Source organism: Sinocyclocheilus rhinocerous, unplaced genomic scaffold, assembly GCF_001515625.1.
Source record: "Sinocyclocheilus rhinocerous isolate Xijiao unplaced genomic scaffold, SAMN03320098_v1.1 scaffold2891, whole genome shotgun sequence".
Taxonomy (NCBI): domain Eukaryota; kingdom Metazoa; phylum Chordata; class Actinopteri; order Cypriniformes; family Cyprinidae; genus Sinocyclocheilus; species Sinocyclocheilus rhinocerous.
In genome coordinates, this window is record NW_015655423.1 from 45,292 (window position 1) to 62,652 (window position 17,361).

The 17,361-nt window shown below is 36.1% G+C and overlaps 1 protein-coding gene across 1 annotated transcript in view; it reads right to left on the minus strand.

Annotated features, from left to right (window-relative positions):
* The window catches only part of LOC107718317 (double-stranded RNA-specific editase 1-like), a 122,935-nt gene that overhangs the window by 15,792 nt on the left and 89,782 nt on the right, over positions 1-17,361 (minus strand). Inside the window, exons 2-5 of the mRNA XM_016525346.1 lie at positions 16,361-16,438; positions 8,821-9,740; positions 2,528-2,642; positions 1,063-1,231 (exon numbers count right to left, since the gene is read on the minus strand). Of these exons, the coding sequence (XP_016380832.1) occupies positions 1,063-1,231; positions 2,528-2,642; positions 8,821-9,740; positions 16,361-16,388 (1,232 nt within the window). The 5' untranslated portion in view covers positions 16,389-16,438. The remainder of the gene's footprint in view (positions 1-1,062; positions 1,232-2,527; positions 2,643-8,820; positions 9,741-16,360; positions 16,439-17,361) is intronic.

Genomic DNA, 17,361 nt, shown 5'->3' on the forward strand with positions numbered 1-17,361 from the left:
CCCCTATAAAATATTTCATTATTTTTTAACTAATTCCCAAGTGCTCTTTAACAGAAAGAAGATTTTTTTCAACACAGCATTTCTAAACATAATAGTTTATTTAGGAAGCTTGGAATGTTTGTAATACAAATAGAAACAACATTATAACCAATAATAAAAAAATTATTAGCCCTCTGATGTTAGTAGTCAATGGTGTATCCCTTTTGCTTGATAACAGCCTTTAGTTGTTTGTTGTAGTTCTCAACAAGTTTCAGGCATGTCTCCTGAGGAGTTGCAGCCCATTCCTCCTTAGCAAATCTCTCAAGTTCCTCCAGATTTGTTGGTCTCCTGGCATGGACTCTGCTCTTCAGCGTGCCCCACAGATTTTCTATTGGATTCAAGCCTGGGCTTTGTGCAGGCCAGTCAAGGACATTCACTTTGCTCATTTGGAGGTAGTTCTAGACCAGAAATGAGGTATGCTTTGAGTCGCTATCATGCTGGAAGACAAAACGTTGACCCAAACCATCTTTTGTTGCAGATTGCCTGAGGCTGTCTTTCAAAATCTTCTCGTAGTCTTCAGTTTTCATGATTCCTTTGACCCTGATGAGATTCCCAGTTCCAAACGCACTGAAACATCCCCAGAGAAACAACCTGCTTAACACGAAATACGTTTCTTCTCTCTTTTTCCACTATGTACAGGCCACAATAGAAATATTAAGGGAATAAATTAAAATGGTTAGCTATATGCCAAGTGCATATATATATATATATAATATATATATATATTTTATTGCATTTTGTTGTTTATTATTACCTTTTCTAGATTATTATTTTAAATATATTTCCATACAAATTTAATTCAATCAAAGCAATTGGAGGTTTAATAAATAAAAAAAAGGCCATATCGTAATTCATCTCTATTTAATGTGCATCTCTATTTAAAACCGTATACAATAACACAAAATATTAAATTAAAAACCGTTTATGAGTTTAATTTCCCTTCTGCTTGGTTAAACATTCATCATGCTGTGGTGAAATATGAGACATACACAGACATGCAGGACAGTAAACACAGCGTCTCACCTTAAGAAGTGCTCCAGCTGCATGTAGAGATACCTGATCAGAGAGCGGCGAGCGATGATTTCAGCGTGACAGTCGTTGAGCGCCAGCCCACGGTCGCTCATATACTCGCCGTTTATACACTTGGTTCCCGTGGAGACGCAGATGACCTGAGCGTCCTTGACATCGGTGCCTGAGTTAAAAGCAAGAGGAAACACACCAACAAAAATCACAAAACATGAAAACTGCTGTACTGAAGTCTAGGAATATCTACAACTCAAGATTCAGGCTCTGATTTCATTAGTGATTATTTTAGTTATTTTAATAGTAAAAGCGTTCTTCATGTAAAGTACATAAAATGAGTCACATCAGTTCAGTCAGTGAGTGATTCATTAGGCTGATTCAAATGGATTACTAACATTCTTCAATGTTTAAATGGAACCGTTTTGAATAAAAATCGTATATAGAACTCTACCTGTTGTTATGACGACGCCAGCCAGAACTTTCCGTCGTGCATGTGGAGACGTGAAGTTGTCAGTGAGCTCGCTGAATTTGTCCACTACCAGACGAGAAACGGCATCTGCAAGGACCTGGTAAAGAGCATACAGATGTCAGACTTCACACAGACTGCAATGCTAACATCAATAACACATGAACACACATCAGTACATTTATGACTCTGCTATAGGCAGGCATGGCATATTCAGAACACAGGGTTTCTGCAGACTTGAACAAGTTAAATTTAAGACTTTTTAAGACCTTTTTAATACCACCTTATATGAAATTTAAGACCTAAACCTGTAATGGAAATACACATTTTATTACATACATATATGTAATATTTAATGTGTATAAATTAAAAAGAAAACAAAATATCAATGCTGTAATAAATGGTATTTATTACTATGATATACAGTGAACTTTTCATGTCAGCAGACAATATTCCATACAAAATATCCCTGCAAAATAACTGCATCACTGAGATTTTTGGTGGAGTAAACAATTTATTCTGAAGCAATATTTTCATCAGTGTTCTATCAGCTTTTACATACTTAAATCTGCATATTTACCTTTACAAAGGCCTATTTTTAACCTTTTGCGATGTATGCATCATCTTACATGTCAAATTATTACAATTTATCAATAAATTCAATATACACTATTCCCGTGGAGACGCAGATGACCTGAGCGTCCTTGACATCGGTGCCTGAGTTAAAAGCAAGAGGAAACACACCAACAAAAATCACAAAACATGAAAACTGCTGTACTGAAGTCTAGGAATATCTACAACTCAAGATTCAGGCTCTGATTTCATTAGTGATTATTTTAGTTATTTTAATAGTAAAAGCGTTCTTCATGTAAAGTACATAAAATGAGTCACATCAGTTCAGTCAGTGAGTGATTCATTAGGCTGATTCAAATGGATTACTAACATTCTTCAATGTTTAAATGGAACCGTTTTGAATAAAAATCGTATATAGAACTCTACCTGTTGTTATGACGACGCCAGCCAGAACTTTCCGTCGTGCATGTGGAGACGTGAAGTTGTCAGTGAGCTCGCTGAATTTGTCCACTACCAGACGAGAAACGGCATCTGCAAGGACCTGGTAAAGAGCATACAGATGTCAGACTTCACACAGACTGCAATGCTAACATCAATAACACATGAACACACATCAGTACATTTATGACTCTGCTATAGGCAGGCATGGCATATTCAGAACACAGGGTTTCTGCAGACTTGAACAAGTTAAATTTAAGACTTTTTAAGACCTTTTTAATACCACCTTATATGAAATTTAAGACCTAAACCTGTAATGGAAATACACATTTTATTACATACATATATGTAATATTTAATGTGTATAAATTAAAAAGAAAACAAAATATCAATGCTGTAATAAATGGTATTTATTACTATGATATACAGTGAACTTTTCATGTCGTACACGACTCATGGGTATAGAAGGCCATTTCTGTCACAGATAAAACATTACATTCACAATTCTGCCTTTGTCTCGCATTTCATAAAAAATAAGTCTGAATTTACCTGAAATTGCATCAAATAAACTTGAAATTCAGAGGGGGGAAAAAAGGCAAAATTATGAGTTATAAAATCAGAATTCTGACTTTTTTCTTGGAGTTCAGAGTTTATATCTCACAGTTCTGTTTTTGTTTGTTTTGTTTTGTTTATGCCATGGAATAAAAACATAAAATTATAAGATATAAACTTGCAATTCTGTGAAGAAACGCGAGAACAAAAATCAAGATTTGTGAGTGCAAAATTTATTAACTCGCAATTCTGAGTTTGTATCGTGCAATTTTGATTAAAAACAAAAAAACCTGAGATATAAACTCAGAATTGCAAGTTAATACATTTTGCAATCTCACAAATCCAGTTTTTCGTTTTTCCATCCTGTGGCAGAAACAAACTTCCATATATGGATGCATATTATTCAAATATAATAACATTTTCACTTTTTAATCCTCTTTTTTTTTTTTATCCCCTATCCCCTTCAACAAACTTGCTTCAGTATGTAATACCCACTTCTCATAATCCAATCAATTACTGATGGATAAAATCAAGTCAAGGCTCTACGTTCTTTCTTTTTTGAATATGCAATTCCACGAAGAAAAAAATTGAACTTACAAGTCAAAGTTTAATACTGAGTTTCAACACAATGTACTGATTTTTAATGGAATGAACTCAAATGAAACTCAACTGAATATTTCAAAGAACCTGTTCCTCTATGGATGACTGTAAAGCAAAATTTACCGCAGACCTCAGATTCACCTTCTGCTGCTGCAATATAATATCAATATTTCATCGAAACCCTTCAGGCACCTCGGTGAATCCTTTCCGCTAACAGTGCCCTCCACTTCACATTCCTTAAGCTCCCTGTTAATATGCTGGAAAATGATTATGCCAGGGAAAAATCAATGGCCGAATGGGCAAGAATTAGAGACATTAGTCTAACATTACTTCCCAAATACTTCGGAGTCACTCGGTCGGAGACGGCTAATGGGAGTTTTCGGCGGAGCGTACTCTCGATATATTATCAGGAGACAGTGAAATCTCCAAACGAACAGAAGGCTGCATTTTACTCTCATGATATAAAACACTAGTTTCCACCATCATCTTTATTTGCTTTCATTTCCCATTAGCGCCTGGGGACAGAATTCACTGGCCAACTAGACACTGACAGATTTCACACGAGAGCAGCCTAGAAAACCAAGAAAGTGTAAAAAGGAGGCTAACGCAGCAAGAAAAAAAAAAAACATTTCAAGGAAGATAACATACATTCTATGTTAATAACATCATAAGTAATTTTATAGAATTTTTTAACATACATTATGTTAATAACCGTATAAGTAATTTTATATCATTTTATATAGTCTAATCATTACACATTTATTATGGTAATAATTATATAATAAAATTAATATTATTAATTAAAAATGCGTATATAATTTATAATTTTAAGTGGCAATTACAGTGCAAATAATTTTCTAAGTAAAGGTATATATCAAAATATTACAAATACCAGATAATGATATTATTAGCTAATATGTGCCATATAATATAATTATTAATTATTACACACACACACATTGACACATATATAAACAATAATATAATATAATATTTATATATACATATATAATATTATAATTTCATTTCTATATAGTCCAATGTTTAAACATTTATGCTAGTAACATTACACTAATAAAATACAATAAAAATAAATATTATTTACAAAAAATTTATACATGATTTTATAATTATACAATTATTATTTTTATTACATTATCATCTAATTTGTTGTTCGCCTAATAGGTACCACATTGTCATAATCCAATGTCTATTTCTTATATAATCCAATGAATATACACACACACATACATATACTGTACATATATAGGAAAACTACATATTTATTATATTATAGAATGTTTTAAATGATGTGCATTACTATAAGGTTATTAAAATGTGGCATTATTGGTTACTTTTAAAGCAAAAACTAACACCGTGTCATAAAACATTACTCTGATATATAATTACAGTACTCAATACATTATATATTTGACATATTGCCCTCTGTCACTCCTATATCATTCAACCTTTCATTGTGGATGTGAGGTCAGTCTGTATCGCCACACAAGAGCAGGAAAAACATGCCTGAAACGATCAGTCGTCCCGTGACCAGAGTCTATTTAACATCTCGCCATCTGCTTAAAACAAATACACCTTCTCCACCTTGGGTCTCATATTGACAGCATGTTAAATATGTGGCTATCAGATTAGGGATGGATAATGGGGTTTTGCATTCACGGCGCTGTATCTGTCACGCAGACAGACAGCCCAAGAGCCTTCAGCATCAGAGACAAAACATGCCACTGACAGGACTGCTCTTTAGTGGACAGGTAGTGGGCAGGCTGAAACAAAATGTTCTTGTTTTGACACGGTTCAGAGGAAGATGTTAATTAAGATTGAGTCGCTTCCAGGCCTGGCCTTATCTCAAAAGCAGGATTAACAGAGGATTTTAGAAATGTGTAAATAGACGTCTTCTCACACAAACGCCAGTCGTTGGTCATTTCGGCTCACTGTGTTGTTTCACTGGCAGGAGTGAGCAATATATTGAATATGCATGACATATATCCAATGCTTTGCTTGTGACATGACATTAAGCAACATGGTGAATCCCATAATGATTTGAAAATGTTTATTTGGCCATTCACAGTTCCTGAAGACAAGTTCCAAGGTCCTTATGTGTCTAAACATTTGCATGTACAAAAATGTAAAAAGGATTCAAGCCAGTAGGAGTTGGTAAGTTTGATTCATCTAATAAATCAGCTCAGGCCAATTACGTGAATCAATTTAGAATTTCCAAAAATCACTAAAAAATTATGTTTTTATATGTACGTAAAAATATATGTAAATAAATTAGCTACTACGTGCAGATATGTTGGTGGAAAAGGTTAAATCCTCTTTTTGCATAATATAATAATAATAAACAATATAATAATACTGTTTATATGCATAAATGCATATAATACATAACATATGCATACACAATATAATAGTAAAACAAAAAGACCATTTAGCAAAACAGCTAATAAATGAAATATATAAATGAAGAATATCATCAAATGGTATAAAACATATCAAGAAAGGTTTTTAAGCTATATCACTCAATCCATCCCAACATTTTAACAGAGCTCATCTTCATTTCCATTAGGCTTTGTTCCTAATGAAGATGGCCATTTGTGCCAGTTTTGCGCATCACGTTATAAAGGCTTAGATGATGATCTCTGATAAACTTAAACGGATCAGAAACTTCAATTAAACACTATGAGATGTGAAGGACCGATTTCTTATATTCATCAGATTGTTACAGATCAGATACAATCAGACTTTATTAGCCAGTCTGGTGTGTGTGTGCTAAAGGAAGCCGCAGTACGAGTTTTTAAAGGTTTAAATGAGTTTCAACGTTAAATTTTGAATTTGTGAAAAATCCTCTAACTTTTATTAACTAACTGTAATGCAGTCTTCTACAACATTTCTTTACCAATTGAGGCCTGCTTATGTCTAGGGTATAAATAAACCATTACTATTTACTGCTGCATAGCTGTTAATAATTAAATTACCTTTCAAAAACTTGGTGAATAAACCAAAAGGTTAAAGGCCATTTAAGATGCATGGCAATGTGTCTATGTTGTGTTACAGCTAGATGTTTTAATGCTAGACTCCAGCCCACATCTATTTAGCTGTTGCATTGCGTCTCAATGGTTTAACTTCATAGTTCATCTCGTGGTTTTGGAACATGCTCTGTGTGAATGAACTTTTAAAGGCATAGTTCACCTAAAAATGACAATTCTGTCATCATTTACTCACACTCATGTTGTAAACCCACAAGAATTTGGTTAATCTTCGAAACACAAATCAAGATATTTTTAATGAAAGATTTCTGTACCTCCACTGAAAGTCCAGGTAACCAAAACTTAAAAGATCCAAAAAGTTAACAAAGGCATCATTCAACAAATCCATATGAATCAAGCGGTTTAATCCAAGTCTTTTGAAGACATACAAATGCCTTATATGATGAATAGACTTAAATTTAAGCTTTTGTTCACATGTAAACATCCATACTTAGAGCAAATCCCATTTTGTAAACAGAAACTTGTGCGTGTCACGTGCTGGAACAAACCTGGGATGCACTGATACTGCATCAGTATCAGCTCCGATACTGGCATTTTCTGCCGTATCGGGTATCGGTCAGACGAGAGGGAGCGGTCAGGGAATGCTGTGCGCTATGACTCCGTGTTGCGTCAAACGCAACATTCTGCGCACGGGATGAGCATAAGTGCTTTGTGCAGCTCTGTATTGGAGCCTTTCATATACTTTTGCACAATGAAAGTTTAATAATAGCCTTTCTTGTTCTGTCCTATGATAGGACAGTGCAAGAAAGGCTATTAATAATATAATGAATAGCACTGTAATGGAGGCATGCAGCATGTTGCTGCCTCCACTACTGTGCTATACATTTAAAAGAAATATCTTTTAATTTTATAGTATATATTTATATATAAATATATTTACTTGTTTTTACAAAGAGCAATGTGTAGTATTTTACCAGATTTAGTCCTACACTTACTCACTTTTATTTGTTCCCCACTAAATAATGTTATTTCTCTAAATATATAGATTTTATAAAACTATTGTGCACTCATGATTTTTGTAGAATAACTTTTGCTGCTGAATTATCCACTAACCTAGTTAAAAGTATTTTTTGTCATAGATTATATATTTTTTCATTAGTTATTTTTCATTAAAATAAGTTGTCTATATTTAGCAGATTGTGCTGAACACACAAAAGAGTGACTATCAGGTCAACACACAGAAGTATAGAAATTCTACATTGATAAAAAAATAAAAACTGCACTGGTATCGGATCAGGATCGGTATCTGCCGATACTCAGAATTTTCTGTATCGGATTGGTTCTGAAAAAATTGTATTGTTACATCCCTAGAACAAACCTCATTGATTCATTGTTTATATTTAAACAAAAGCCTAAATAAATCATATAAAGTTTCATAACTCTTGGATAAACCATTGCCTATGGCCAAAATACAAGTCCATAATCCATAATAACTTTCCTCCAGTGAAAATGCCCATCTCCTGTTGTCCCTCTCACATCAAAATCAGCCAACATTTTTATTTAGAACTGTTTTGGACTGTTTTCACTTGTAAGCGGTGCTTGATCTGTGTATATTTCTCTCTTGATTCAGATGAGGACTTTTTCACTGGAGAAAGTAATATTATGGAGAGAGCAACAGTTTGAAGTTAAAAAACGTTTGCGTTTGTTTATTATAAGCATGCAGCTTTTCGATTCACAAGATGTTAATTGATGGACTGGAGTTGTGTGGATTTCTTTTGGATTATTGTGATGTTTTTATTAGCTGTTTGGACTCTCATTCTGATGGCACCCATTCACTGTAGAGGATCCATTGGTGAGCAAGTGATGTAATGCTACATTTCTCCTGTTCTGTTACTATGAAGAAAAACTCATCTACATCTTGGATGGCCTGAGGGCGAGTACATTTTCATTTTGGGCGAACTATTCCTTTATTAAACTATTTGAGAGTTTTGGTTACTTGGACTTTCAATGAAGGAATCGTAAATGACCACAGAATTTTCATTTTTGGGTGAACTATACATCAGTCATTACGTGTAGCCTAGTTTTCTGGCCAGTATTAAAGACTCTGTAGAGATCTCTTACCTGCGGCAGGTGCAGCTGTAGCCCCTCTCTCGGGATGGGTTGGCGGGACGGGGTCTGGTCCAGTTGCATGTTGAAGAGTGCCGACAGAGCCGCTTGGGCAGCCCGGGCTTTAGCAAGTTTCTTATTTCGGCCCGAGCCCTCAAACGTCTGCGAGTCCACAGTCACCGACATCACAAAGTTCTTAGCGTGGCTCTCCCCGCTCTCCGACACAAACTCGTATTTGAGGCCCGGCCGCAGCTCGTTGAGAATCATGACAGGGTTTTTGCCGCTGGCCGAGGAGGAGGGCGGCGGCAGCGGCGCCTGCATGAGGCTGTTCGTACCTGGCATCTGGGGCACGGGATACTCTCCCAGCTGTTTTAAGGAGCCGTTGCCGTTGGAGCCCAGAAAAAACATTTCCTCGTTCGGTGCCGGCGTCTCAAACCCGTTGAAGAGCATGTCAGGGAAGTCAGCCTGGTCGGAGGTGAAATCCGTGTTGACGGTGAGCGTACGGCCCATGGCCAGGTGCGCCTCGGACGCGTTTGGGAACTGCACAAAGGAGCGCAGCGCCTTCTCGGCGGCGTTCAACTTGGCCTTTTTCTTCGTAGGCCCCGAGCCCTCGAACAACTGACCGTTAACCTCAACAGTCATGACGAAGACCGGTGCATGGACCGGGCCGGTCTGCGAGAGCATCTTGTACTGCAGACCCGGTTTGATTTCGTTCAGCTGCATCAGGGCGTTCTTGGGCAGAACCGGCCCTGGCATTTTCTTACGTTTCTTGGGTCTGAATTTGGAGTGCGCGTGGCCATTGTTGCCCTCCTCCAGGGGCCGCTTGCGACCCCCTCCTCCACTACCGTTGGGGAGCTGCTCCACCAGGCCAGCTCCCTCCTTAGAAGAGACGTTGTCCAGGTTGCGGTTTTCCTTTACGTCGGTGCTGCATGAACCTGCGGTGCCCAGAAAGAGTAACTTACAACGCCTTCGTTGCAGGATCTTGTAAATGTAAAATTTATAGATTCCTTTATCTTTCTTTGTAACCGAACAAGTGATGTGTGTTCCTTTTGTTGTGTGTGCCGAGGGAATCTAGCATGACACATTTTTTGACTAATCTTGTGAAAAATCATTATGAGAGAGATGACACTGAAAAAAAAAAACATTTCAAGAGAAAAAAAAAACGATTAATTAACATAATTAAGGAAGACCATGAGGTATAAAATCTAAATGATCATAATCATCAGTTTAATTTAAAGTACATTTTCAGTTTTGCAGGCAATGGTCAGCCGCTTGGGCAGCCCGGGCTTTAGCAAGTTTCTTATTTCGGCCCGAGCCCTCAAACGTCTGCGAGTCCACAGTCACCGACATCACAAAGTTCTTAGCGTGGCTCTCCCCGCTCTCCGACACAAACTCGTATTTGAGGCCCGGCCGCAGCTCGTTGAGAATCATGACAGGGTTTTTGCCGCTGGCCGAGGAGGAGGGCGGCGGCAGCGGCGCCTGCATGAGGCTGTTCGTACCTGGCATCTGGGGCACGGGATACTCTCCCAGCTGTTTTAAGGAGCCGTTGCCGTTGGAGCCCAGAAAAAACATTTCCTCGTTCGGTGCCGGCGTCTCAAACCCGTTGAAGAGCATGTCAGGGAAGTCAGCCTGGTCGGAGGTGAAATCCGTGTTGACGGTGAGCGTACGGCCCATGGCCAGGTGCGCCTCGGACGCGTTTGGGAACTGCACAAAGGAGCGCAGCGCCTTCTCGGCGGCGTTCAACTTGGCCTTTTTCTTCGTAGGCCCCGAGCCCTCGAACAACTGACCGTTAACCTCAACAGTCATGACGAAGACCGGTGCATGGACCGGGCCGGTCTGCGAGAGCATCTTGTACTGCAGACCCGGTTTGATTTCGTTCAGCTGCATCAGGGCGTTCTTGGGCAGAACCGGCCCTGGCATTTTCTTACGTTTCTTGGGTCTGAATTTGGAGTGCGCGTGGCCATTGTTGCCCTCCTCCAGGGGCCGCTTGCGACCCCCTCCTCCACTACCGTTGGGGAGCTGCTCCACCAGGCCAGCTCCCTCCTTAGAAGAGACGGTGTCCAGGTTGCGGTTTTCCTTTACGTCGGTGCTGCATGAACCTGCGGTGCCCAGAAAGAGTAACTTACAACGCCTTCGTTGCAGGATCTTGTAAATGTAAAATTTATAGATTCCTTTATCTTTCTTTGTAACCGAACAAGTGATGTGTGTTCCTTTTGTTGTGTGTGCCGAGGGAATCTAGCATGACACATTTTTTGACTAATCTTGTGAAAAATCATTATGAGAGAGATGACACTGAAAAAAAAAAACATTTCAAGAGAAAAAAAAAACGATTAATTAACATAATTAAGGAAGACCATGAGGTATAAAATCTAAATGATCATAATCATCAGTTTAATTTAAAGTACATTTTCAGTTTTGCAGGCAATGGTCCGTGCAGAGTCAATCAATCATCTCGTTGGAGATAAAATATGTATTAATGGAGAACAAAAGCAAAGCTTTAAAAAGACTAATAACGACATAAATGCGTCTCGTTTTGAGGGATGACAAATTCTCTTCATATAAGTGGTTATGAAAATACCAATAAAAATGGGTGAACAATAAAAAGGTTAAATATTAGAAATGTTTTTAGTGTGGTGTTTTGTGAATATTTCTTTATCAATCAATCAAGCATCATATTTCAACCCAAAAAATTTAAAGAAATAATAAGTAAATGTAAATAAATTAATAAATACTGTAGTCAATTTTAACATACAAATAAAATACTAAAAAACTAAAACAAACAAGTCTACATGCAATTATTAGGTTTGGCACTTTCTGTGGATGACATTTTATATTTATGTAAAACTGTTTTTCACTCCTTCTAAAGGTTTTAGAAATCAAATTAAATGAACGCTGTAACATTATTAATGTGTTAACTGTGACAGTAAAAACAATTAAACAAAGCAAGACAAAACAAAAAAACCAACCCCCCCCCCCCAAAAAAAAAGCTGGCCTTAAAATTATGGATGGTTTATTAACATTATTTTATTTTGATTTTGGGGTGAAACAGAACCTGGACAATTTGTGTCTATTTACAGGTCACAATTGTTTTGCATTAATAAGCAGATGAAACACACATCATCATGTCCTGTTGACAAAGTGGGTGGAACTTTGGCTAAATTTTCATTTATAACATCCTTCAGCAAAAGCTCGCTAGGTTACTGCTTTCAGTGCTCTGGTAGAAAAAGAATAGCATCCGTGAACAGTAGGGGAACAGAGTAAGAGCTCTCTGCAAACAGTAGGAACAACAGGGTGGATAAGGGAGTGGGTGCAAGGCAGGAGGAGAAATAAAATGAAGAGATCTGAGAAAAGAGAAAGCCGTGTGAGAACAAACACAGGGGGAGCAAAAGAGAGAACGTGGAGAAGAACGAAAAAGAGATACAAAGAAGAGAGAAATATACAAAACAGTCTGGAGCAGAATCTTAAAAATCGAAACCCTTCTTATGCGTGTGAATGCACATATCCATGTTACACACACACACACACACACACACACACACTCATGTTCTTTTGAGCTCGTGTAATCAATTTGACCTCATGTGATCAATTCTGTCCTAAATAATGGAAAGCACTCTTGCTAAAACAAAAGCTTTGTTCCAAAACCTAGTGAGCTGCCTACTTAAGTGGCATTTTAAAGCATAACTTGCCATCCAAAAGGTACTGTGTGCATATTCAATCTCATTCATTGTGACAAACTCCATCCAATACTCTACAATAATTAATCTGCAAGTGTTAAAAACATGCAATATAATTACAAATTGACACAGTATTTGTGTTTGCTATGTATTTTTATGCTTATAAGATTAATGTCAAATCATTTCAGTCAAATCTGTGCTTTGTGTGAGGATCGCTATTTGTATGATGCTCCCTATCTAGAATCTGTGAGGTTCAATTTCAGTTAAGAAGCAGACAGCAAGACAGGTCACTAGGTTTCAGAATAAATCCAATGTTACACTGAAAACAAAGAAACCCTAAAAGATTTATGCAATGCAACTCAACTTTAACAGCCCTGGAAAAACAAAAACAGCTTTTATTGTTTACTAGAGATGTTCAAGCTGTCAGTTTAGAGAGCTGCCCACCTTCAGCTGAAAGTAAAATCAATCGCACATGCCGAAAAAGCATAAAACTAACAGTTCTTACAGTCGCTAGTCGCTACATGCCATAAAATGATTTTTCAAAGTTCTAAATAAAACAGAATATTAGAGTATGTTTTACAAGAAAATACAACTTTAGTCTTTGTACTTCAAAATATTCATGTTTAATTCAATGTGTTACTTGCTGATTCTTTGTAATTATTTGTGAAATTTACTAACAATTTCTCAGTTAAAATAGTTTCTAATGCAATTTTTTTCAGTACATGTAAAAGCAAACACAACAGGATCTTTCCCCTAGACACATGAACTTTAAAAGCACAAGTACACAGAAGTCTAATAACACTGAGGTGCACCAGCTACTTTTGTGTGCATTAGTTGAGTCAAAAAGACCACCATGTTGATTCTCAATGGGTGGATGGCGACGCAGTCGAATGCACTTCTTGGTCAAAATGGTCAAAGCTTTCTGAAATTCCTATGGAGAAAATCAATGGGGAAAAAAATGGGCAAAAAAAAACAACTATTATTTTATTAGTCATCGGGGTGGAAAATCTGGTGCTGAATGAGTGCGTATAACGGTCGCTCTTGCCAAGCAATGAATCGCTGTGCATAATCCTTCACTTTCATGCACCTAACATCTAAACCTGATAGAGAAATATGCACTGTCACATGAAGAAAGCTTTTGGATATCATGTATGCTTATCAGCAGAAAATCTAAATAAGAAAGCGTCCGCTTCACTACAGATCCGTAATAAATGACGGGACCCTCCATTGTCAGTGGCTCTGAACAGAAGCGGCTGAGTGACGGGACAATAGCGGGTTAGATATCCTCTGGGTTAACAACTCTTCCCAGAACCTTCTATTCACAGCACTGCTGAATGAAGACGATCGGGACTCCGATACACGAAAAGAACTCTGTGTATTTCTTCAGCCTTGAATCCGATCAGTCTTCTTTGATCACATTCAAGTAAAGCCCAAAGAATTAGGGAACGCAACATTTCTAGGTTAACGGGTTATTGAGCATCAATACTCATAGTTTGATGGTTCCACTGTTTTTTTTTTTATTAAAAAAAAAACCTTGTTTTAAAACACTGATAATTTTTTAGTGTTTTAAAACAAATTAAAATACAATTTTATTATCTATAATTTGTTTTCAATTATTTAGATACCCTTTTTTTCTAAATTTACAATGGCATAAAAATAAGTACTTAAAAGCAAAAATGAAAATTAAAATTGTGTCATAATTTACTATCATCTCATTTTTATTTATTTATTTGTTCATTATTTAGATAAAAGTTAGTAGGGTCCGATGTAGTTTGAGCCCCAACTTTCTTCAAAATATCTCATAAAACAACATGATGGTGAGTAAATGATGACAGAGTTTTATCCAAAAACCAAAAGCAAGTTGAAATTCTTTTCATTATTATGTTTTCTGGTCATATGTTATTTTTTTCAGGAGCATGTTGTGCTGTATGTGGATACTGTATGTGGCATACAGTATGTCTGATACATGTTTAAATGAACAAATATTTAAATATTTATATTCATCTAAGACATTATTGTCAACCACAATCCATTGCTTTTATTATTTCATTGACTATTATATGCCATTTCAGTCAGATGAAAAAACACTACAAAAATCAGAACTAAAAGTTATTTTCATCAAAAGACAAAAAAATACTAAAAAAAAGGCTAAATTGTGACCTGAATGGACTATCTATCATGCCAGATTCTTTTGTCGACTTACATAGCATAAAAAAAATGTATTCACGTTATAAAAATTAGAAATCGAATCTATGTAAATAAGACATTTAATCCCTCAACTAAATTTGGATTAACTTGATTAAAAAGTTCATTGTATCGATTGTTTTCAATTGTATTAACAGAATAAAACAAAAGAAAAAAAAGGAGTCGAAAATCCCAATATATAAAATGTTTGTCAGACAACAAACTCATGGGAGGGTTTCTGAATGAACTAAAGATGCAATATAAAAATTCTGTCCATGTTTAAACCCTCGACTCAACAGGAAGTGACCCTCGCACATCTCTTGTGTGTGTGTCAGTGGGATCGTTCGGCGTGAGGGGCGTAGAGAGGGACGGGAAGGCACATGAACCGTTCAGTAAGTGACACATTAGTTAAGGGGAGTGTGCAGGGCTGTGCTGGAATGTCAGTCTTCTTTGATCACATTCAAGTAAAGCCCAAAGAATTAGGGAACGCAACATTTCTAGGTTAACGGGTTATTGAGCATCAATACTCATAGTTTGATGGTTCCACTGTTTTTTTTTTTTATTAAAAAAAAAACCTTGTTTTAAAACACTGATAATTTTTTAGTGTTTTAAAACAAATTAAAATACAATTTTATTATCTATAATTTGTTTTCAATTATTTAGATACCCTTTTTTTCTAAATTTACAATGGCATAAAAATAAGTACTTAAAAGCAAAAATGAAAATTAAAATTGTGTCATAATTTACTATCATCTCATTTTTATTTATTTATTTGTTCATTATTTAGATAAAAGTTAGTAGGGTCCGATGTAGTTTGAGCCCCAACTTTCTTCAAAATATCTCATAAAACAACATGATGGTGAGTAAATGATGACAGAGTTTTATCCAAAAACCAAAAGCAAGTTGAAATTCTTTTCATTATTATGTTTTCTGGTCATATGTTATTTTTTTCAGGAGCATGTTGTGCTGTATGTGGATACTGTATGTGGCATACAGTATGTCTGATACATGTTTAAATGAACAAATATTTAAATATTTATATTCATCTAAGACATTATTGTCAACCACAATCCATTGCTTTTATTATTTCATTGACTATTATATGCCATTTCAGTCAGATGAAAAAACACTACAAAAATCAGAACTAAAAGTTATTTTCATCAAAAGACAAAAAAATACTAAAAAAAAGGCTAAATTGTGACCTGAATGGACTATCTATCATGCCAGATTCTTTTGTCGACTTACATAGCATAAAAAAAATGTATTCACGTTATAAAAATTAGAAATCGAATCTATGTAAATAAGACATTTAATCCCTCAACTAAATTTGGATTAACTTGATTAAAAAGTTCATTGTATCGATTGTTTTCAATTGTATTAACAGAATAAAACAAAAGAAAAAAAAGGAGTCGAAAATCCCAATATATAAAATGTTTGTCAGACAACAAACTCATGGGAGGGTTTCTGAATGAACTAAAGATGCAATATAAAAATTCTGTCCATGTTTAAACCCTCGACTCAACAGGAAGTGACCCTCGCACATCTCTTGTGTGTGTGTCAGTGGGATCGTTCGGCGTGAGGGGCGTAGAGAGGGACGGGAAGGCACATGAACCGTTCAGTAAGTGACACATTAGTTAAGGGGAGTGTGCAGGGCTGTGCTGGAATGGAGGGTTTGGGGTTCAGACTCGAGCACTCACTCATGTTCTCTTCCTCATCAACATCCATGGTTGTGAAACGCCTCGACTGGCCCTGCGCTTGCTGAGCCCCGGCCACACCTGACAGAAACACAGACAGATCATCATTAGCGCTGCTTGCTAAAGTAAGCGAAATCACTATAATCACATATAATTACGCCGTTTGTGCTAAAGACATGAATGTAGACTCAAACCTTAAATCTTGCGGCTATTACTTTAGCAAGTGTCTGAATTCATCATTATCATTCTTTAAGAAAATCATGCATATTGATTTTCCATGAATCATTACCATGAACTTTCCAATGAGCAGTGGGTAAGGATTTAATTATTAATTAGATTTATTTATTCATAGAAAATCATTTCAAATTCAGACTGAATCCCAAATGATTCACAATGAATGAAAAAAACAACAACATTCATACTGATTTGCGAACCAGTTCGACTGATTCAAACTGATTCAACCAAAAAGAATCGACTAGGGATGTTCATTTGAACCGTTTAACCGACCGTAAGAATTTTGACCGATTAATACATTCAATTAAACGGTTTAAAAATCATTTAATTATTTTTTTTTTCAGTAATTTAACAAAATATTTAAAAAGGTTTGCTGCATGGTTAAAAAAAGTAGTTTTTTAGGGGGAAAAAACAAGTCGCGTATAAGTCGCATTTTATTGTTTCATTCAGAAATAGGCCTAATGCCGACGCGAAATGTTTACAAACATTATAATAAACACTGTAAACATAGCTAGGCTATTTTAGTTCCCCTCACTCCACAACAAATCCTTTCAGTTAACAGTATTTTGAAAAGAACAAGAATTAAAAATATAAGAAGCTATAGCAATATAAATGACAAGCCAAAACGAATTAATTTAGGTTAAAATGAAACTGAAACCAACGTTGGGTCTCATTCGACACAAAATCAAATGTATGCCAAAATATTATTTATTATGTACTTCACTCACATTCCAATATCCACATAAAACAAAATGTTTTGCATAACATCA